The 22500-nt window shown below is 45.3% G+C and overlaps 1 protein-coding gene across 1 annotated transcript in view; it reads left to right on the top strand.

Annotated features, from left to right (window-relative positions):
• Positions 1-5008: 5008 nt before the first annotated feature.
• col27a1a (collagen, type XXVII, alpha 1a) overlaps positions 5009-22500 on the top strand; it is a gene marked incomplete at both ends in the record, with an annotated part of 55273 nt that continues 37781 nt past the window's right edge. The window contains 5 exons of the mRNA XM_080847203.1: positions 5009-5061; positions 8361-8431; positions 13806-15169; positions 19065-19118; positions 22321-22374. Of these exons, the coding sequence (XP_080703329.1) occupies positions 5009-5061; positions 8361-8431; positions 13806-15169; positions 19065-19118; positions 22321-22374 (1596 nt within the window). The remainder of the gene's footprint in view (positions 5062-8360; positions 8432-13805; positions 15170-19064; positions 19119-22320; positions 22375-22500) is intronic.

Below are 22500 nucleotides of genomic sequence, written 5' to 3'. Positions count from 1 at the left end.
CACACGCACACATACACACACACACACACACCAGTACCAACCATTTCAACCTCCCTAAAATTGAGGCCATTAGACGTGGAGTGTGTCATATTTTATTATATCAACTCTTTCATGTAATGTCATAAGTGAATAAGTGAATGTTGTGGCATGTGGCTTACATGTGGCTACATGTGAGTCATTAAATATGAGAGGAAACTCATATGAATAAGGCTTTGCACAGCGAGCATTTCCGACCTACGTAGTGTATATGAGTGTGTGTGTTTGTGTGTGTGTGTGTGTGTGTGTGTGTGTGTGTGTCTGTATGTGTGTGTGTGTGTGGGTGTGTGTGTGTGTGTGTGTGTGTGTGTGTGTGTGTGTGTGTATGTGTGTGTGTGTGTGTGTATGTGTGTGTGTGTGTGTGTGTATGTGTGTGTGTGTGTGTGTGTGTGTGTGTGTGTGTGTGTGTGTGTGTGTGTGTGTGTGTGTATCAGGGTTATTCTGGTCTGGTTATGAGACAGCAGGTCCGTTATTATGGCTCTGGTGGTGCCACCCCGGGAAATGCCTGTGGCAGAAGGGACCTAGTAAAGGAAGAGAAAGAGAGAGAAAGAGAGAGAGAAAGAGAGAGAGAGAGAAAGAATAGAGAGAGAGAAAGAACATTCCATCATGGTAGCCAGAGATAGCTAGGGAGATAGGAAGTAAAATTGAGAATCAAATTCAAATCAAAAAAGCATGCGGGAGCGAACAGGACTGAAAGAGAGATGGACGGACTGAAAGAGGGAGTGAGAGAAAGGGAGGGCAGTCGGAGAGATCGCCAACAGCAGGGGACAGTCTGCAGTCTGTGGTTACGGAGAGGATGAAGAATGGCCAGTCATACAAAGACAAACCAGGGAAGCAATTAGGTTGTCCTTAACTCTGTTGTGCTGCCACCGTTCTCTCCCTCCCGCTCTATGCCTCACTGACAGGTCATTAGGTTCTCTGTTTATTGCCTCACATTAGGGGGCTGTGAAAGATGTCTGGGTTACGAGAGGTTAAGCGTTAATGGAATATGGGTTAATGCTGTGTGTGTCTGTGTCTGTGTGCGTGTGTTAATATGAATATGTGTGTGTAAGTATGTGTGAGTGTGAGTGTATCAGGGTTATGTTCACAGACTAGAGGGAAGGGGTTAGGGGTCAAAGGTCATTTGGAAATAATTGACCAGAAATAATATGCTGTTATGGTTTCTTGATAATCAGATGCACCTGCCCCTGCACCTGCAGACCTACAGTGGGCCGACAGTGGTACAGGAGGAAGAGGAGTTGTTTAGTAATTGGATGGTTAGAAGGTTGCAAGTTCGATTCCCCACTCCTCCTTACCAAGTGTTTAAGTGTCCTTGAGCAAGACACTGAACCCCTAAACTGCTCCTGATGTATAAATGCATAATTCCTTGTAAGTCGCTTTGGATAAAACCGTCTGCTAAATGTAAATGTAACAGTGTCTTCTAATACTTCCTGGGGCTTGACTGGTAGCACAATTGGTTGCCGTAACAACAGCATGGCTACTAGTGAAACATTATGTACTGGTATTCCAGCTGTGCCTTGAGTTGTCAGCTGATTTTGAACTTGGACCAATCACAAGACTCCGCGGGGCAGAGGGATTCAACAATGTTACTTCTGGGTTGGTGATGAGGAGTGTCTCCTATTGGTGGGTCAGTATGAGGCCAAGAAGACTGAAACTAGGACTGAGAAGTGAAGCTGATGAATTATTTCTGTAGGATCCTGATAGAGCTATAATGTGCTATGCTCATGAATATATGTGTGTACATGTGTTAGTTAGTTTAGTTTGAACATGTGCCTGGGTTTTCTTTGCTGTCTGCTGTGTGTATATGGTTTATACGCCTGTCTTCTTGTCTACGGTGTGTTTTGATGGGTGTGTGAGCCTGCGGTCGTGTTTTTATCTATGCCTGGGTGTGTTTTTATCTATGCCTAGGTTTGAAAGTGGGTGCTTGAGTAAATGTGCATGGATGGGATGGTATGTGTCTGTGTGTGTGTGTGTGTGTGTGTGTGTACGTGTGTGTGTGTGTGTGTGTGTGTGTGTGTGTGTGTGTGTGTGTGTGTGTGGGAGGGTGCATTTACGTGTATATGCACGTCATCAGAACATAAATGATAGCCTGCTCTGACTGATCCTTTGATCTGGCCCTGTATGGTTACTCAAAGGACTTTTAAGATGAAGAGGATTGGTTCACACCAAGAGATCAAGAGAAAGGGAGCATGTATATGCATATGTGTGTGTTTGTGTGTGTGTGTGTGTTATGAGAAGAGAGAAGGAGAGAGAGAAGAAGAGAGAGAGGGAGAAAGAGAAAACAGGCATGAAGAGACGTGGAGTAGACTAGACAGAAAGTGTGTGTGTGTGTGTGTGTATGTGTGTGTGTGTGTGTGTGTGTGTGTGTGTGTGTGTGTGTGTGTGTGTGTGTATGTATATGTGTATACGAGCACAGTGATTAAAGAAGGCTGTAAGAATGAATGTAATTGCAGCCCTTTGGGTGGCTCATACACACAAACACACACACACACACACACACACACACACACACACACACACACACACACACACACACACACACACACACACACACACACACACACACACACACACACACACACAAAGTCAGGAATTATAGAGGGGACAGACAGGCAGGCGGGCAGGGTGAGACAGAACTACCCTTCAACAAAGTGCTCAATAAAGCACACAGAGAGCAACCCCAACCTCCACATGATGTATATTACATACGGACACAAGCGCTTAAAGAAATCAAGAAATAACAACAAAAAAAGTCAGTCAGTCAAGATGAGTTTCCAGTGTCCATCATGGCTAATTTCAGCTCCAAGATCATCCACCCCTCCATTGTTCTCCTCTACCATCCTCCCTCTCCTCCCGTCTTCTTCTTCTTCTGCGGCTGCTTCTTGTGGGTGGTTGGGGCCGGCTTCTGCTAACATAGAGACTGGCATCAAAGGAGGCAAACACATCTGGAAGGCAAACATCAAGGGAGGCAAACACATCTGGGTCAAATCTTGACAGGTGCTTTGTCTGGCAAAAATGCCTGATAGCAACATGAGCAGAAAACTACAAAAAATACCTGATCATATGAGGTCAGTGTTGAATTAAAACAGATAGAGGCTTAGAAGGGACTAATCAGAGGTGTGTGTGTCTGTGTGCCTGAGTGTGTGTGTGCGTGCGTGTGTGATCGACTCAGCAAGTCCAGTCAGACTTGACCCTAAAGACACACATATCCCCCAGGTTTCTGACTCAATTACTCGTTTTGGAGTGATGGTGATAGCTCAATTTGTCTTTAAAAGTAATTTTAAAATCCATTGGTGAACATGCAAGCAATAGATGGAGAATGCTCTATGACCTTGAGGGAGAATGCTGTATGACCTTGAAGGAAAGACAGGTCAAATCACTGAGGTGCACTGCTTCATCAGTCATACAGCACCAACAAAGAGAGGAGAGGACAAGAAAGGGAAGGATAATAGAGGAGAAGGGTGGAGAGGAGGGGGAGAAGGGTGGAGAGGAGAGGAGTTGGGAGGGGAGGGGAGGAGATGGGGTGACATGAGATGAGATGGGAGGAACAAAGTGACGACAGGAATAAAAACAAAAATGACAACAAAAGAGAGAAGATTAGGAGGTGTGGTAGGGTGAGAGGAACTTACCCGGAAACAAAGACAGAGGGGGAGGAAAAGAGAAGAGGAGAGTTACTGGATACCTGTGAGTGGATTCATGAGGTGACAGAGCATACCTAATGGTGAACAAATGCTCCTTCAACTTCTTACAGAATGTTTGTTTGCTGGCATGTTGGCCAGCTTGCTTGTGTGTGTGCGTGCGTGCGTGTATGTTTGTGTGTGTGTGTGTGTGTGTGTGTGTGTGTGCTTGTGTATGTTTGTGTGTGTTTGTGTGTTTGTGTTTGTGTGTGTGTGTGTGTGTATGTGTCTATGTTTGTGTGTGTGTGTGTGTGTGTGTGTGTGTTTCCTTTTCGGGGGCCCTCAGGTGTGCATAAATAATGACCAGAAAGCTGATTACTGAATAAATAAACAAACAAAAATGCTTTCATCTGATATACTAGAAGCCTTCTGATTGACTCGGTCAAGGTGTGGTGTTATTTCAGATAATGATCTCCACTGTGTACAATAAACACAAACTCTTGGCCAGAAGAAAATAGGCCTGCCGAAAATGCAGAATTAATGGACTTAACTACCTGAGACTTTACAGGCAATAACGCTCCGAGTATCTGACTTAAGCCTACACCCCCAGTTTCTTGGACAATTTACAGACAATTTACGTTTAACTGGCAATTTAGAGGGAACAGTACAGCTCAATAAGTTGTGAGTTGCCTAGATTTATTTTAGACTCATAAACGTTGTCGTTGGATAATGACGTCTATTAAGCCTATTAAGTTTGTTTCCCTATCTTCAGTCTCAACACCGAGGCATTCATTCCCAACAGGCCGAGCAGTGGCTTGAAGGAAGGCGGGGGTCGTGTGTCTTTGGTTCGGTGTGATCCTCCCACGGAAGGCGGTGTAGGTCGGTCTGTAATCGGACACCGGCTATTGGAGCCTGCCTTCGCCACGGTTCCCCGGCAAAGAGGCTATTTAAAAAACGAAAAAGAACGTGCGCGCCACTTCCCTACTTTATCCGAAGGTTCCCCCCAGCAAACACAGGCACACATTAAACACACAATCTTCCTTTGACATATCACAGCGTTCCGAGAGCCCCAGCGGCGGCATAGATGCCTGCAGCAGCGGCGCGAGGGGAACGGACTGACGCACAGCAGGAACGGCGCACGCCGTCCACAGTCGCTCCACATACGGATATACGCGCGCGGCTTACGGGGCTGGACGGGAGCTCGAGCCCCGGAAGGATCACTTGTACGAGCTTATCCGATGCATGAGACGGCGGCTGGGGCACGCGGTCTGTCGGTCGGTGTCGGGATCACGCTGTGATTAACGGATTTTTTTTTTGAACCCTAACCCTAACCCTGCCGGGACAGATGAATACAAATGAATTTAGCGACCCGAAGGAGAGATTGCAGAACCTCTCGACTCGACCCAAAGTAAGTGTTTGTTAATGTACGATGATGATATGGTTCAAACTGTGCGAGAAAGAGTCCAGTTCCTCTCCTCGGTACTCTGTTAAACTCTTGGGAGTCAGTGGTCAACGGAAAATTCTGGTGTGCTCGCTGAATCCTTGTGTGTGTGTTGTACGGAATGAATGGGAGCTTGTTGAAGTGTCTCGGGGTGAGCGGCTACCTGTGTTGATTGGCGTGGATTCAGCTCTGAGCTAAGCGACCTGAAAGAGCCCTGAGATTTCACCCATACAGCTGGCCTTCCGCAGAAGCATTCCGTATGGTCATTGTGTTGTTATTCTTTCTTGGGACTCACTAAGGGCGCCGTAGATTACAGCTTTCGAGTTAGTTTCGTCAAAGAAACATTGGCAGGCTTCTCTATACTTACTGTGGTTCTGTCAATAGACCCTACATGACTGCTTCAGATTGCATTACACTGAGATTTGTTTTAAGTTATGAAGGAAGCGACTTTAAGATGGTCGGCTGTCCCCCATCCCCCCGTGTTGAGATGCAAAATCTTTTACGCAACGCACCATATTCGGGACAACCGATTTGAATTCACCGTTAACTGAAAGCGCGCGGCATTCACTGGAAATATGACATGGCCCTCCTCCTGCGAGCAGCGGAAGCGCTCCGCTCAAAAGACGCATAGTTCGACCTCGCGTATTTCTACGTGCGTGCGTGAGCGCTTGTCTCTCCTTCGTGTGTGTGTGTGTGTGTGTGTGTGTGTGTGTGTGTGTGTGTGTGCGTTTGTGTGTGTTCTTGTGTGTCGGAAGCTGTGTTTACTTTTGCGTTTGCTACTATGTGGTTAACACACACACACACACACACAAACACACACACACACACACACACACACACACACACACACACACACACACACACACACACACACACATACACACACAGCTATGACAGTAGAAGCTTGTGAAAAGGACATTGTAACTCACACTTGGTGTTAAAGCGACTTGTAAAAAAAATCGCTTTAAAGGCGGCTGAACTCCAACTATAATCTCTGGCCAGGAGTCAGTATCCTCTTTCAGTTGGTTTAACAATGACCCAAACTGAATAGCTACTGGTATCAACAAATATAATCCGGATCTTTAAAATGCATGCCTACAAAGAAGCTTGGACTGTGTATCTCTACAATTTAAGGAACATTTGCGCATTATGTGGGTTAAGTAACACAATTGTTGTTAATTATGGGTCTGTTCGCAATCCGTTTTACTAACTGTCTTGGCTTTTCATTGAGAGTCAATTTATATGTTTGGCATCAAAGCACATCTTACCCTCAAATTATATATACAACCGCGATCTCTGGTGACTAATAATACAAATATGTCCCACTGCCATTGTAACATTTTCATTCTAGACGCATCATTATTGCTTCTTGTCCTGAAGGTGCGCGTCTCCAGTGCGCTACCCACTCACCGGACGCTCTTTCACCTGACTGAATGAATGGATGGATGAATGAATGAGGACCGCGAGAGAGCGGAGGAGTAGATCAAAGAGAGGTGATAGACGAGATTCGCTGACTGACTGCTCTCGCACAAAAAACGTCCTCAGTCCATTCGTACCAGGGAGGAACTCGCTCTTTGGTGCGAGTAGAAACCTTTGGCTCAGAGAGCGTTTGGTGTTGAACCTGATTCATTCCCTTGCCTCTGTCCGCAGAGAGCCGTTGAGGCACCAGTCCAACTTGTGCTTCAAAGACAAGACACGCTCAGTATTTCACACTTTCACTGGACGTTATTGGGTCAGCGTGGTCTGTCTATTTTGAGACCTTTCTGATATCCGTGCTCTGTTTGAGATTGTGCTAGCGCACTCAATTAAACCATGCTTCATGGTCAATTGAGCGGCTAGCGTTTAATTCCAAACAAAATGAGGTGTCAGTGACAAGCGGACAGCTTTGGCTTTCAAATGAGTTTAATGCGAAATCCTGATCACGAGCTTTGGTCTGTCCGGACGCTTTCCATCTGCTGCTCATCCATCTCATGCATACTGCTTTTGGGATTCTTAAAACCACATGCGTGGGCTACCGAAGTGTTAACTGACCTTCAACTTGTTAGAGTATTTTACACACTTTCACACACACACACACACACACACACACACACACACACACACACACACACACACACACACACACACACACACACACACTTTAATGTATCTTCAGAAGTGCGTGGATGTGGATGGAGCAATTCACTGTGCGGAAATTACTGAGGGGGGCGGGGGTGGTATGACCTGCGAGGTGGCTGGAGGGAGGGGAGGAGGTGCGGTGTGTTTTCAGAGTGGGGTCATGTTCTCTCTCTCATCAATGTCTGTCAGTGTCTGCCCCACTGAAGGAATTTTCCACTGACCCTAGTGTGTGTGTGTGTTGGTGGGTGGTGGCTTTGGGAATTCCATGCAGTAAATGAATGAGACGCAAGAAGAAGAGCAAAAATCTCTCTTTTCTCTCACATAGACACAGTTACAAACACAATGACACATTCATTGTGTGTGTGTGTGTGTGTGTGTGTGTGTGTATGTGACAGAGGAAGAGGGAGTGTTTTGTTTTGTTGTTGTTCACGAGGATGATGATATTGTGAGTATTAAGCTAAGAAGTCTTCTACCCCTTGGTTTAAGCATACCCAGGTGTTCAGGTCAGTCAGGCAGATGTGTGTTTGGACTTATGCACCATTAAAGGTACTGCTTAACCATATAGATAAACACACTGGACATAGACAATATTTCAGGAACACACACGCACACACACATATACGCACTTAAAAAGAGCTAAACACCAAGATGTGTGCAGATATGCAGACACACACTCATTCATACACCAGCTCACAGACAGTGAGTCAGTCCTCTTCAGACTTACACACACTTAACACCCAGACACACTCATCTGTGTGTGTTAGTCAGTGTATGCTCAGTGTGCTCTCTGGCCTCTGATTGGCAGGGTTGATCTGTGGTCAAACACAGGGTCTTTACTAAGGGTGTGTGTGTGTGTGTGTGTGTGTGTGTGTGTGTGTGTGTGTGTGTGTGTGTGTGTGTGTTTGTGTGCATCTCTCTCTCTCTCCTTCTAGCTCTCTCCCTCTCTCTCTCTTTGTGACTCTCACTGCAATGGAAAAAGATGTGAGTGGGACAGTGTGCTCATCTTAGAACGTATTGCTCTAAGACCCTATCAATTGGTTTGCACTGTTATTGCCGTTAATTGACTTTGATTATAAGAACAGTCCAATGAAACTAATGTTTTATTCTTAGATCATTAACTGAACCCTCTTCTCTCTTCCCTTCTACAGGAGAGCATTACTCCTCTGTACTCTTCTCTACTGTAGTTGTCACCTGGGACTTGCTCAAGTACTCTCTGAAGGTAAGGTGAATGCAAAACACATCAGTCCAGGGTGTGTTCAGGTCTGTGTTTCTGTCTGTACTAGATGGGCAGTTCTCCATCTCAGTGTGAGGCCAATATCACCTGTCTGCACATTAGAAAATGGAATTATGGTTAAGCTTTGAGTAAAAAGTTATTTGTCAGTTTTCAATGAAATGTACTTGTTATGAATTCAAAACAGAAGCCATTTATAAATGAGACAGGTATGGTAGCTTGGAGGGGTTTCCTGTCAGTATGCATGGTTGGCATGTGTCTTCAGGAGAAATAAGCCACTGCAACGGTCCATTGTTCAGTGTCCATTACCTCTGGGTTTGCATATGGAATGTTTATTTTTGCCTTCTGTTGTGCATCTGTTTTCTCTCTCTCTCTCTCTCTCTCTCCCTTTCTCTCTCTTTCCTCTATCTCACTCTGTCTTTCCTCTCTCTCCCTCTCTCTTTCCTCTCTCTCCCTCTGTCTCTCTCTTTCTTTCCTCTCTCCATCTCTCTCTCTCTTTCCTCTCTCTCCCTCTGTCTTTCTGTCTAACCGTTTCGTCCCCAGATCTGAAGGATTCTCTCTGCTCTGTGAATACAGCCCAGCTCAGAGCGTTTATCATAGTTTCCTGTCACTTTCGCTAGAATGGTTTTTATGCTGATTATTATTATTTCTACCACATTATTTGTTCTCTCTGCTGTTAGCGTCTTTTATATTGTGATGTTACGCCACTGACTGAAGTGAGAGCACTTTGGAAGAGGGTAGGCTTACTATAGAGGTATTCCTTTTGGCACCAACAAGAGGTTCTTGGCTCAGCAGGACCTTGACTCACTCCCTTTCCCTACTCCCTGATAAATGAGGTAGAGGTGTTAGTCACTCTTCACGGCTTTCCTTCTTTTGTTTTAAATCTGCTATGTAATGCAGAATATGTCTGTGGCCAGATTAGGTGACTTCCAGTCGGAGTGCATTCCAAATTTGACAGTAGCAGTTTCACAACAATGCTTCTCTTTTTAAAGGGTTTCATCACATGAGTTTGAATGGACAGGGACGGACACAGAAGAACTAATTACATGACGCAACAGACTTGTGGTGTATAACAAAAATAATAGACATTTTCACTTCACTTTCACTTATTTGTGGAATAAACATAGACAAACAGACCAATGTTTGAAACACAATAGTTCAAGATCCCGATCAAATATAGGCTAACGTGTACTGTTGTGAAGGGCTACATTGTGATTGCTTGCATGTGATCTTTTGTGATGGTATCTGGCTGAGGTGTGCTTGTGTTGGTGGCACAGGGCTTTAGGGGCTGGACTGTTATATGGGGACAGTGAGGATGTAAAGCATATGGTTACACCTTGCAAATGCATCCAGTTAGTTTTTGTACCCACTGCTAGTTCTCTGCTCATCTGAGGACAGGTTGAGGAAAAGGAGTGAACAGATATCTGACAAAAAGTAAACAACCAAACCACAAAAAAAGAAGCAAAGATCAGCATTAGGTTTGGAGTGGTGTAAGATGGTTTTGCTGGGTAGGCTAATGGCTGTTTTATGTTGGGAGAACGGCATGTGCTTTGTGCCCACCAGACACCACAAGTACATACCAGCAAATCTCTCATCATAAGCCAGCAGCAAAAACATCCTCATTGAAGAAACATCATTGCTTAAAAACTGTTAATAAATCACCTGAAAATAAGCTTGAACGTCTTCTACGAATAGCAAAGTAATCTGGCCAATTTAAATATTATGGTTGTTCAAAAACAAATTGTGCATTACCCTGACCTGAAATGGGTTTATGCACTTTATTAGATAACACCCTCATACACAACTGGACCTTCTACCTGCCCAAATGAGCAAACTTTACTGTAAGCCAACATCGGAACCACCATGCTATTTTTGGACTTCTTTCACCAATCTTCACCAAGGTTAAAATAAGCGTATCCGTACTGTGAATATTTACCTTCGCTTCTGTTTAGAGGTACCTACTATGATGTAAAACATTTGGTAACCAAACAAAGTAGATAAGACAGGCGTGCTTCTGGCGCGCATCAGCTAGCACGTGCCATGTGGAAACCTCATCTCATCTGTATATTTAGCGTGAGGCGCGAAGTTAACCGCGCATCATTACACAGAAAGAAAATGAGGTGTTGAGGTAAAATCGGCAGTTCCTCTATTTTGGCGCATTCCTTAGAGAGGTCAGAGTAATTGCACTATTGTTGTAGGTCTACATAGACGCATTTACAGTTGATTTCAATGATATTTTGTTTTGAAACTAAGAAGCCAACATAAACATGGTTGTATCAAGGGATACAGTTATGGGTTGTACGGCTAGTAGGCTAATGTTTGGCTTGACTTATAGCTTGCTTATGTTAGTTTGCTCGGTGGATAACGCGTCATTGTTTCAATGGTTTGTTTTTATGAGCAAGTACTTTTGGTATCATTTTCAAATGAATGCTAATACTACACGGTCATATGAAAGACAGATAAACACACCTGTCATTCCAACTAGCCGTCCAGGAATACTATGGTGCCACTGGAGTGCAAAACACAAAAACGAAATCAAAATATGAAATAAAAACCTTTGCAGCCCTGAAATGCAGATACAGCATACAAAAACAAAAACCTGTGGTCCTGAGATGAAAAATGCAACTAAAAACATGCAGCCCTGTGTGCAAAACAGAAGAGTAAAAATAAAACACACAAAGAATTTGCAGCTCTGAAGAGCAAAACAGAAAAACAACAAGAAAATGCAAAACCTGTGGTCCTGAGGTTCAGATACAAAATACAAAAACACATCCAGGCCTGAAGTGCAATACAAAAATAAAACACACACACACACAAAGTACTTGCAGCTCTGATGTGAAAAACCCCAAACCAAAAAGAAAATGCAAAAAACCCAACCCAAACCTGTGGTCCTGAGGTGCAGATGCAACATAAAAAAAAATCAACCCTGAAGTAGAAAACACAAAAACAAAACAGAAACAAATGAGCAGCTGTGAGGTGCAAATACAGCAAAAAAAATATGGAAATACATCATCAGCTACTCCATCAACTATAAGCTTCTGTGCATTCATTTTGTTTTTTCTTTTTTGCACTTGGGGGGGGGGGGGGGGGGTTCCAGAAGGCGGGTTTTGTTGAAAGTTGGTTTACCATGAGGTGAGGGAAACTTTGGGTTGTCCAGAAAGAGAGAGCGGTAACTCAAACTTTGGGTTAGTTACTATGGTAACTGACTCGGTGAACCTTACCTGCTCGCTTGCAGGTTTTCATGTAACCAATCAATGTCCAGCCACATTAATATGCAAAGCCTTATGTGTAGGGAGAGGATTTCTAGACCATGAGTAGATGTGCCATCATTCCATGACGACTACCTGATCGAACGTTACCATTTAAAAAAAAACAAAATAACATTTTCTTCATTGGTATTCCACTACTTTTTCAGCTGAAGCCTTATATTTTACTACATTCAAACTCATTGACTCAAGCAAGTCATTTTTAAGTCACTAGACAGAAAATATGTTTAATTACTTAAAACCCTTAGCAGCGCAAACAATGATTTTTATGGCACAAATAAACCGCAATACTTTTATTTATTTTCTGATGACATGGGGGACGACCTACACGGATATCTGCAGCTGTGTTTTGTGTACTCATACTAGCCATAGCATGTATCGGAACTTCTAACACCAGTGGGGTGAAGTAGAACAACTTTTTTTTCTCTCCAGTTCCCATGGTGACTCGTAGCTTTGGAGCTCCATTGATAAGGGGTTGGTGTTGTAGTCAGGCACGCACTCAACTCATAGTGAACATTCTCAGAGTTGATTGAACTAACTCAGATCAGCTGTTCTGGAATGGAAAACTCTTGAGTTTCCCATCTCAGGGGGCAGCTGTGGCCTACTGGTTAGGGTTTCGGGCTGGTAACCGGAGGGTGGTCGGTTTGATCCCCGACCAGTAGGAAAAATGTGGGCGGGGGAAGTGGTAGAGCACTGCTCTCCCATGCCCACATCCACGGCTGAGGTGCCCTTGAGCAAGGCACCTAACCCCGATCACTGCTCCCCGGGCGCCGCTGAAAGCAGCTCACTGCTCCGCGTTGGTGTGCTTCACTGTGTGCTTCACTACCCTGGATGGGTAAAATGCAGAGACTAAATCAGAGAGTGTGTGTGTCACTATCTCTGCCGTTAAAACAGTCACTAGTAGTCACTAGAGCTCCTAACCTCACTAGAGCTCCATTTCCATTTCATCCACTCTGGGTTTAGGGTTAGTCTCAGAGTTTGTTAAACCTGCTTACTGGAATACTCCCCTGGGCTTCACACTCTTGTGTTTGTATGTTGCATATGCACCTCAGGACCACAGGTTTTAGTTTTCTTGCGTTTCATTTTTGTGTGGTTGTGTTTGTACTTCAGAGCTGCAAGTATTTGTTTTTGTGTTTTATTTTTGTTGTTCTGTTTTGCACTTCAGGGCTGCAAGGTTTTGTGTTTGTATGTTGCATCCGCACCTCAGGACCACTGTTTTTTGATTTTGCATGCTGTATCTGCACTTCAGGGCTGCATTTTTAAAAGTTTTTTTTTATGTTTTGCACTCCAGTGTCAATGTTGACTACCCTGCCAATATCTAAGAAAAGCCTTCACAGGACGACATCGCCAAAAGACTCCAGTTGTTAGTATGTTAGCAAGATTTTATCACTGCCAATTGGGCTGTTGGTTTTTGCCTGGTAGGCTAAGTAGGTTGCTAGTTTTATACCAAAACTCCATAATGTGCCTTTAAGTCATGTCTGCTGTCTAGCAAGTGTCGATAAGAACTCTATCAAGACTTTATCATGTTACATGAACCTTGTACTAGATATGTAATGGCCATACTCTATGGCTGTAAATTCTGAATATGTAATAACATAAATGAAAAGATGGTATAATGTGAACAATAGAGCCACGACTTCCAGGAGTTTGTTGTCCAAGGAAAATTATATCTCTGGGAAAATTACATCTCTTATATCAGTATGGGAATGATAAACTCCTGTGTCTGTGTTCAACTCCTGTGTCTGTGTTCAACTCTTGTGTCTGTGTTCATCTCCTGTGTCTGTGTTCAACTCTTGTGTCTGTGTTCAACTCCTGTGTCTGTGTTCAACTCCTGTGTCTGTGTTCAACTCCTGTGTCTGTGTTCAACTCCTGTGTCTGTGTTCAACTCCTGTGTCTGTGTTCAACTCTTGTGTCTGTGTTCAACTCCTGTGTCTGTGTTCAACTCTTGTGTCTGTGTTTAACTCCTGTGTCTGTGTTCATCTCCTGTGTCTGTGTTTAACTCCTGTGTCTGTGTTCATCTCCTGTGTCTGTGTTCAACTCCTGTGCCTGTGTTCATCTCCTGTGTCTGTGTTCAACTCCTGTGCCTGTGTTTGCAGATGTGGACGTGCTCCAGAGACTGGGATTGCGTGGAGGTCAGGGGTCACGTTCCGTTCCTCCAGGGGTTATCTCCGTGCCAACGGGGGTCATCCTTACATCACGGGCTCGCCTGGCAGCTCCATTCCTCTCCCTCCTCCCCTCCGCCAGCAAACACACACCGGCCCCGACACACATGGACCTGGCAGTGCTCGTGAGCCTGCGCCTGCACCGCCGAAACTCTGCCTTCCTCTTCTCCATCCTGTCTGGCTCCCGGCTGCAGCTGGGCGTTGAGTTGTCACCCGGTCAGCTGACTGTCCAAGCTGGCGCGCCCTCACAGACTAACACCCAGGTGCGCAGCTCGCAGCCTCCGCCTCAGCCCAGCGTGGCCCCCAACGTGGTCAGCTTCCCGCTGGACCTTCACGACGGGCGCTTGCATTCCCTGGCGCTCTCTGTGAACGGCCGACGAGTGACGCTGCAGGGGGGCTGCGGACAGAAGACTCAGACCGCTCTGTTTCCAACCGAGCCCGCGCCCCTTGACCCCCGCGGGAGCTTCCAGCTCGGGCGAGGCGGTCCGCGGCTCACTGGCGTGGCCCTAGAGGGGGCGCTGTGTCAGCTAGAGCTGGTCAACTGGGAGCGGACGGCCGATGTTCGGTTCTGCAGCACCATGCGCCCCGAGTGCAGGGAGGAAGCCGGCGTTTCTAACCACACCCACCCCCTGCTTCCTCTGCCTCCGCTCTCGGATGAGGCGTTACCATGGAAACCCCCACGCGTCGCAGGAACCGCCGCCACCCATTTGGTGTCACCGTCACCCCGTGGACCCACGCAAAGGACACAAACTGTAGCCCCTACACGGACTCAAACACCCCGGACACCCAGACCAACTGACAAGAAGACCTCTTCCAAACCCACAACGAGAACCAAGCCCAGCTCTGCTAAGCCAACCGCCCCGAAATCAACACCCCCAAAGCCCTCCAAGAAACCCGTTCCCAGTAAACCAGCAGCCACCAAGACCACCTCCAAAAGGCCTACCCCTCCGAAGCCCACTTTAAGGAGGCCTACAGCCACAAAGCTCACTCCTAAAAAGCCTACTGCCCCAGCCGTGTCTGCCCTTAAGCCGACCCCTAAGAAAGTTCCGTTGAGGAGGCCCACCGCCTCCATGTTCCCCTCCAAACCCTCCAAGCGGCCGGAAGACGCTGCAGTGCCTACCCCGCGTACCCCTGCCAAGAAGATCCTCCGCATGGCTGTGACCCCATCTACACCCAGAGTCACCTTGGAATCCACCCCCACCTTGGCCATGGACCAGTTCATCACCTATGACCCAGATCCCTCAGAGGTTCTCCTGCTGCCTGGACCCCCAGGGCTGAAGGGAGAGCCTGGATTTCCGGTGAGACATCCGAGTGTGTGTTTTACCTGTGTGTGTGTGTGTGTGTGTGTGTGTGTGTGTGTGTGTGTGTTTTACATGTGTGTATGTGTGTGTGTTTTACCTGTGTGTGTGTGTGTGTGTGTATGTGTGTGTGTGTCTATATCAAAGTGTGTCAGACAGGCGCACTTCTTAAGACATAATGAATAAAAAAACAGCAGACTCAGCATTCAGCTTTGTCCATATCCTAACCAGATTATGCCTTTGTGTATCAATTCCATTAGTCAATTCTTATCAAATATCAATTATATTAGAGCGCTCATGTGGTGCTCTGATCACATCTGATCCAACATGACAGAGTTAATCCAGCTTTCAAAGTTTACCTCAGCATAACTGTGGACCCACAGCAGGTGCCAGTAGAGTAAACACACAAGACCCTTTGAGGGTAGCTCCATGGGTCTCTCAAACTTCATCTACACCGAGCCGGGAATTCAAGCCAGGAGCCTGTTTTTCAGCACACCTTGGCAAGTATCTAACTCATTCAGTTGTTTGAGCTTTTCGTGGGTTTAAAACTCAGCATACCACCACCCCTTAGAGATCCTGTCCGTGATTTCTTGGAGTTGTGCCAGCTGTCTGCACCTTCATGCTGAGAAGACAAGCTGTAATTACCGGCAGACAGAAAGGGGATTTTGAAGGAGATACCATGAAAAAGTTGACTGATCTCGGCTGAATTATGGCAACAAAGTTGAAGATGGTTTTTCCTCAAAACATTACAAGCATCATGATTTACAAATGGCTCTTGTGTTCATCACTCATATATGAAAGTGTTGTAAAGCTCCATATCTTATAATAGCCTCGATCATATAATAGTCAACCCTCTGTTGTACATAGCCCTCATTGAAGGAGCCCTTTTTACAGATTCCTACCACAATGCCCTTTTGTAGATAACCAGAACATTGCATGGTGATCACCAATAAATTGCTTATATCATCAGAGATTGCATTACATAAAACATGCATAAAAACATAAAAAGTGGTTACTGCAACAAAAAAAAGAACTCCTTTTAAAAGGAATTTTATCATCAGGATGGAACTCATTTGGACCACATCCTCTTAAAAGGTCACGAGACAGCATCTGAGGCTGAGGCTCCAATTCATTGAGGAGAAAGCATGATGTAATAATGTCAGAGAACGTGTTCCTTTGCGAGTGGAATTTGAGCGTTCACAGCCAAACATTCTGCACAGAAGATGGGCCAAACCTAGCCGCAGCTGTTAAATGTCATCGTCTGCAGATCAGTCATTTTCCGACTGCTTACCTTTTCCGACTGCTTGCGCCGTTGAATAGTTGTGGCATTCCCACGTGTGGACCCACGTTGAGCTCTCATCTTTTTACGGTAATTCATTCCATGGACGTGAACTAACTACTGTGGTTTTTTGAGTCATGCACTAACTAGTGGTTTGTATTCCGAATGAAGAGGACGTCTGTTTTGCTGAGGCTCAGCATATGGTATAGCTAGAGAAATTGATGTGTGTGTGTGTGTGTGTGTCTGCACGTGCGTGTGTGTGTCTGTGTGTGTGAGAGAGAGAGTTTGCATGCAAATATGTGGCTGATGTCAACTCACAGTTTTCACATTGTCTGTGACTTTGCATTAATTACCGCTCCACTGAGTTGTTTATATGTGCCCGCGCCACATGTGCGTAAGCGTGCCCGTAAGTGGAACAAGAATGTGCTGCTGCATGTGTGTGGTCAGCAGCATCGGAGTGCTGAAGGAAAATCTTTGTTCTTACACTGTGCGACCACGGTGTAGAGTGTTTCTGTGTTTCGAATGAGTCCTGTGAGCCCAGCTGACATCAGTGCAACCCCCACTGCAGCCCTCTCTCTCTCCGTGTCCCCTGCCTCCCTCTCCTTTCAGCTTTTCTCTCTAGAGAGTCTTGCCAAAAAACAAGACCACACCGAAACAGGTCGAAACTGAAAAAGACAGCGCAAGGTTACCCAGACGAATGTGGGGCCGCTAGAGACAGCCGTCTGGCTTCAGCTCTGCTCCCTTGCCTCACCTTAGATTGGTGTGTGTGTGTGTGTGTGTATGTTTGTGTGTGTGTGTGTGTATGTTTGTGTGTGTGTGTGTGTGTGTGTCAGCTCGGCCCCCTTGCCTCACCTTAGATTCTGTGCACGTCACCCTTTGACTCCACAATGCCGATACGTGCATTATTCTTGGGTTACACAAAGGCACAGGATTTTCTTTTGATTTACAGGGCCCTGCAGTAAGAGTTGAATCCTTTGACCCTAGGCCTTCTTGTGCTTGGCTTGGCAACACGAGTGGATTGGTTCTTTTTGTTGTGTGTTGCTCTCCGGAAGTTTTACTTTTTTCATTTTGAAGGATGCACTCTACACAAAAGTAGTCTTAAACTCCTTTGGACTTAGATATCTGCTTGTTTTGTATGTTCTGAAAGAGAAATCATTGCTTTGTGCGTAGTTTTAACAGTATGCTTTTGTGTCTGTTCAAATGCTAAAGATCCATTACACTTTGTCACCATATGAGACTATAAGAGAATATCTCTGAAGCTGTAGGTTTCACACACACACATACACACACAAACACACACACACACACACAGTCTTTGCAAGCATGCTGTAGGGTTGGGCTGCATGCGGGGGAGTGTCTGTCTGGGGAAGTGTGCACTGGGTGTGTGTGAAGTGTGTGTGTATGTCTGTAATTAGGCAGGTTAATTGCATTTTTAGGAACCTAGCCAGGGTGTGTGTTTATGTCTGTGTGTATGTGTGTGTCTCGTCCAGACAATAGCTGTCTGTCATTATCAGAGGCGTAATGCCCAAACCATGCCATTACGTAATCCTCGCACAATACAACCCTGCACAAAAAATGCTAATAAACACTCAGCCTTATACACATACATGTGGACAGACACACACACACACACACACACACACACACACACACACACACACACACACACACTCATCTGCCACGGTGCATTGAACGTACATACACACAACACTTTTAAAATACACAAATAGCCTGTAGACACATACAGTCACACGCACCCCTTTACTCGACCTCACCTTGCCCTCTGTGTGGACGTGTGTGTGTAATTTCTGTCACACACGAGCAGCTTTTAGAAACATACAAAGGCACATGTGTGTGCTCTGAAATGCACCATAAATTGTATGTGCATGTGTGTTCTTAGATCTCACTGCTGTAAAATATGGCGACACTACATAAACATACGCATACACACTCACACACTCACACATACACACACTCACACACACACACTCACACAAACACACGCACACACACGCACACACACACTCACACTCACACACACACCAGTCATTCACACACATGCGCGCGCACACACACACATACACACAGAGCCCTCTTTTCAATGGAGCCCTTTTTTCTTCTGCCACGTGGCCCTGTTGGGGGGGGGGGGGGGTGGGGGGGGGTATGTGAAGGGAGGGTGGGTGACTGACTGAGAGAAAGAGGGGGTAGAGAGCAGAAAAAGAGTGTGCTTTGCTCTCCCAAATTGTAAGCTTTTTAGGCTGCTCTCTCTTACTACATTCATGAGTCTTGATGATAACAATTTCAACGGTGAAAACACCCCCATGTTAGCATGCCTGGGCCTCAACAATAATGACTTTCAGGTTAAAGTCAGAATTCAACAATTCCCTAACAGAGTGCAACTCGGATCAAATACCGGTCACATCAACAGACTTCACACTGCATATTTATTCTAGAGACTAAACCAGATTAGTCAGAAATGTCACATTGAAACAATTGAGTTCATTCTAGGCTAAGTGACCTTTGCCTTGTTTATGTGCTCGATCCCCCAGTGTAACGTCTTTGTGTGTGTATGTGTGTGTGTGTGTGTCTTTGTGTGTGTATGTGTGCATTTTATAGGGATCTCCGGGACCACCGGGTAAGACAGGCCCTTCAGGGAAGCAAGGAGCAAGGGTAAGTTGGCGTCAGGTAGTGGAAAGCTTGTTGCATTTGGTATGGTGACACATTTTGATTGATGTATTTTCACGAGTGGGGCTACTAGTGAAGTGTTGAAGTGGCGAAGTTACGCTTGCAAATAACTGTAATGACCAAGACAATATGTGTTATCCTTGGAATCTGATGTGATATATGGTATGTCAGCTGGGTTCAAGTTTTTTTTTTTTTGGTTGGGTGTTTAGATTAGCAGTTATCTTGTTTTTCGAGGCTCTGATTCTTTGCTGTGCCTCCTCACGTTCTTTAATGTATCACACACACACACACACACACATACACACACACACACACACACACACACACACTCTCTCTCATCTATCTCTCTTATGGAGACAGTAAATAGCTTTGTTGTCAAAACACATACGCTTTTGGCCATGCTAAAAAGGAAAATGTCAACACGTTGCTGCAATTTACGTGTTTATGTCACAGAAAAATACAAACCAGCTGAAACAAAGAATCAGATTACATAGACTGCATAGTGATGTGGAGAAATGTATGTTTTCATTGTTTCCTCTGGGGTGCATCGTTATTGTAGATCAAGAAACAGTTATTTTTAGGCAAAAAATGCCTTTATGTATGGCAGCATGCCTTTAGTATCTTTAAGTGCATACATACATACATACAGTACCAGTCAAAAGTTTGGACACAACTTTAAGTTTTTTCTTTACTTTCATTATTTTCTACATTGTAGATTAATACTGAAGACATTTAAACTGCAAAATAACACATATGGACTGATAAACTAAACAAAAAAAAGTGTTATCTACCATGTAGAAATAATAAAAGTAAAGAAAAAACCTCTCAAGAAATGAGAAAGGTGTGTCCAAACTTTTGACTGGTACTGTACATACATACTTAGGGCCCTGATGACCACGTCCTTGAACCGTCTCTGCTTGCATGTATTGTGGAGGCTATTTGATAAGCAGCCATAGCATCAGTAGTTTACATGCAGTGGCAGTGTGCTGTTAGACAAGAACGCTCAGAAGACTCTTCCAAGCCCTGTGTGTGTTTCAGAGAGGGAAGGAAAGAGAGGCTAGAAAAGGGAGACCAGAGAAAGTAAGAGAGTTAAACCTGATGGTATGATTTGTAAAGAAAGAGACAGAGTCTGATAAATGCATCACCTAGTCTTGTTCTCCTTCTCGCACTACTTGTGTGTCTGAAGCAGAAGGATCAAAGATGTCTCACAAATCTGTTGCTGTGCCCGTGCGCATAGCACCTCGCCAGAATGGCCCTAGGTGGCGCTGTTCATGCAGCCTTTGTTGCACTGCTCATAGTCTGGGCAATGAGAGGTAGCAAAATGACCCGTTATCACTATAAAGTGGACTTATACAAATACTTAGCATGTATGCAGAGGGGTAACATGCCTGTGAGTGTGTGTGTGTGTGTGGAGGACGTTGAGTGTTTTCATGTGCGTACATGTGGGGTAGTTCATGATGAGAGAATGTTATGTTTTGCATCTATTCCTGAAAATTCATGTAATTAAAATACAGGTTTTCAGTGCGTACCCTGTTATTACTGAAAGCTCTGATTACACACACGCATGCACATATGCACATGCATACACTCTCTCTTAGGCCCCTCGGTTGTACTTGGGTAGCTCTGCGGTTTCCATAGTTACAGTTCTAAACCTGTGGCTTCCTGGTCCACATCTCAGAATACCACTCGCAGACCCACCCACCACAGCCACCTGTGAGTGTGTGCATGTTTGTGTGTTTACATGTGTGATTGCAATATATATTTTTAATCTTTATTTATTTTAATCATATGTTTCACATATGGTGGTTGCTTAAACATGTATAGTAATCCCAAAATTAGTTCCATCTCCAGTTGCAATTTTTTTTTGTGTAACTTCAGTTCTTGTCCCTTCTGTTGGATGGAATCTTGTCCAGTAAATATAAAATACATGGCGTGGGTGGTAATTGCTTGTGTGTGTGTGTGTATGTGTGTGTGTGTGTGTGTGTGTGTGTGTGTGTGTGAGTGTCTGTGTGTGTGTATGTGTGTGTGTGTGTGTGTGAGTGTCTGTGTGTGTGTATGTGTGTGTGTGTGTGTGTGTGTGTGTGTGTGTGTATGTGTGTGTGTGTGTGTGTGTGTGTGTGTGTGTGTGTGTGTGTGTGTGTGTGTGACTGAGGGAGAGGTAGGGAGAGTGAGAGACAGAACGTGAGATGGATGTAATGAAATTTAACAGTGACAGCGGACTCTACAGTATGCATCAATGCAGCAAAACCAAGTAGAGGCCTGCATCTAACTGACAATGAGAGATGCTATTCATTCAACCATCCAGATGTGTGTGTGTTGGGGGTGGGGGGAGAAGGAGAGATTGTTTGTGTGTTTGTTTATGTGTTAGTGGGTGTGTCTGTGTAAATGCATGTGTGTGTGTGTGTGTGTGTGTAAATGCATGTGTGTTTGTGTGTGTTAGTGGGTGTGTCTGTGTAAATGCATGTGTGTGTGTGTGTGTGTGTGTGTGTTAGTGTGTGTGTCTGTGTAAATGCGTGTGTGTGTGTGTGTGTGTGTGTGTGTGTGTGTGTTTGTATGATCGTGACCTCTGACCTCCACCACAGATCTCCCTCTCTGACTTGTCACCCTGACCACGTGGAGGGGCGGTGTGGGTCAGAGTGGGATCAAAGGTGACCAAAGAGTCAATCAGGGGTCGTCACAGCACACACACACACACACACACACACACACACACACACACACACACACACACACACACACACACACACACTTTTATTTCATTTCCATTAGCTTCTTCTTCATCCCTCCTCTGCTCTGTTTGCTTTGGCTTTTTACGTACCGTGACTGAGTCCTGCCCACCAGCTAAAGAGCTGCACTCAGCTCCCTTCCTTCTGATTGGAGGAAAAAGGCCCAGGGAGGCGCCAGTCATGCACGTTGTGAACTCCCTGAACAGAGGCGGCCAGTCATTCGGAGTGGGGAAGTGTTTAAACAGGCCAAAGGATGCTTTCCTGTCAAAGAACAGTGCACCCCTCAGAAGGAGATTTCATCAGTTTGCTCTGAACTATTAGTGTCTTTAGATTAACTTCAGTGAACTCAGCCATATAGCCATAGCTGTGTGGGTCTCTCTGTTCTCTCCTGTGCTCTTACTGTGGCTCCTCTGTGTGTGTGTGTGTGTGTGTGTGTGTGTGTGTGTGTGTGTATATTGTAGGGGCCTCCAGGATCTCACGGCAAACCGGGACGATCCGGTCCCCCAGGGCTCAAGGTAGGACTGCAGTCGCCTCAAACACTCATGTCACTCACAGCTCACACATGTACGCACACACACACACACACACACACACACACACACACACACACACACACACACACACACACACACACACACACA

This window comes from Sprattus sprattus (genome assembly GCF_963457725.1).
Source record: "Sprattus sprattus genome assembly, chromosome: 11".
NCBI lineage: Eukaryota > Metazoa > Chordata > Actinopteri > Clupeiformes > Clupeidae > Sprattus > Sprattus sprattus.
This window is presented reverse-complemented; position numbering and strand designations above follow the sequence as displayed.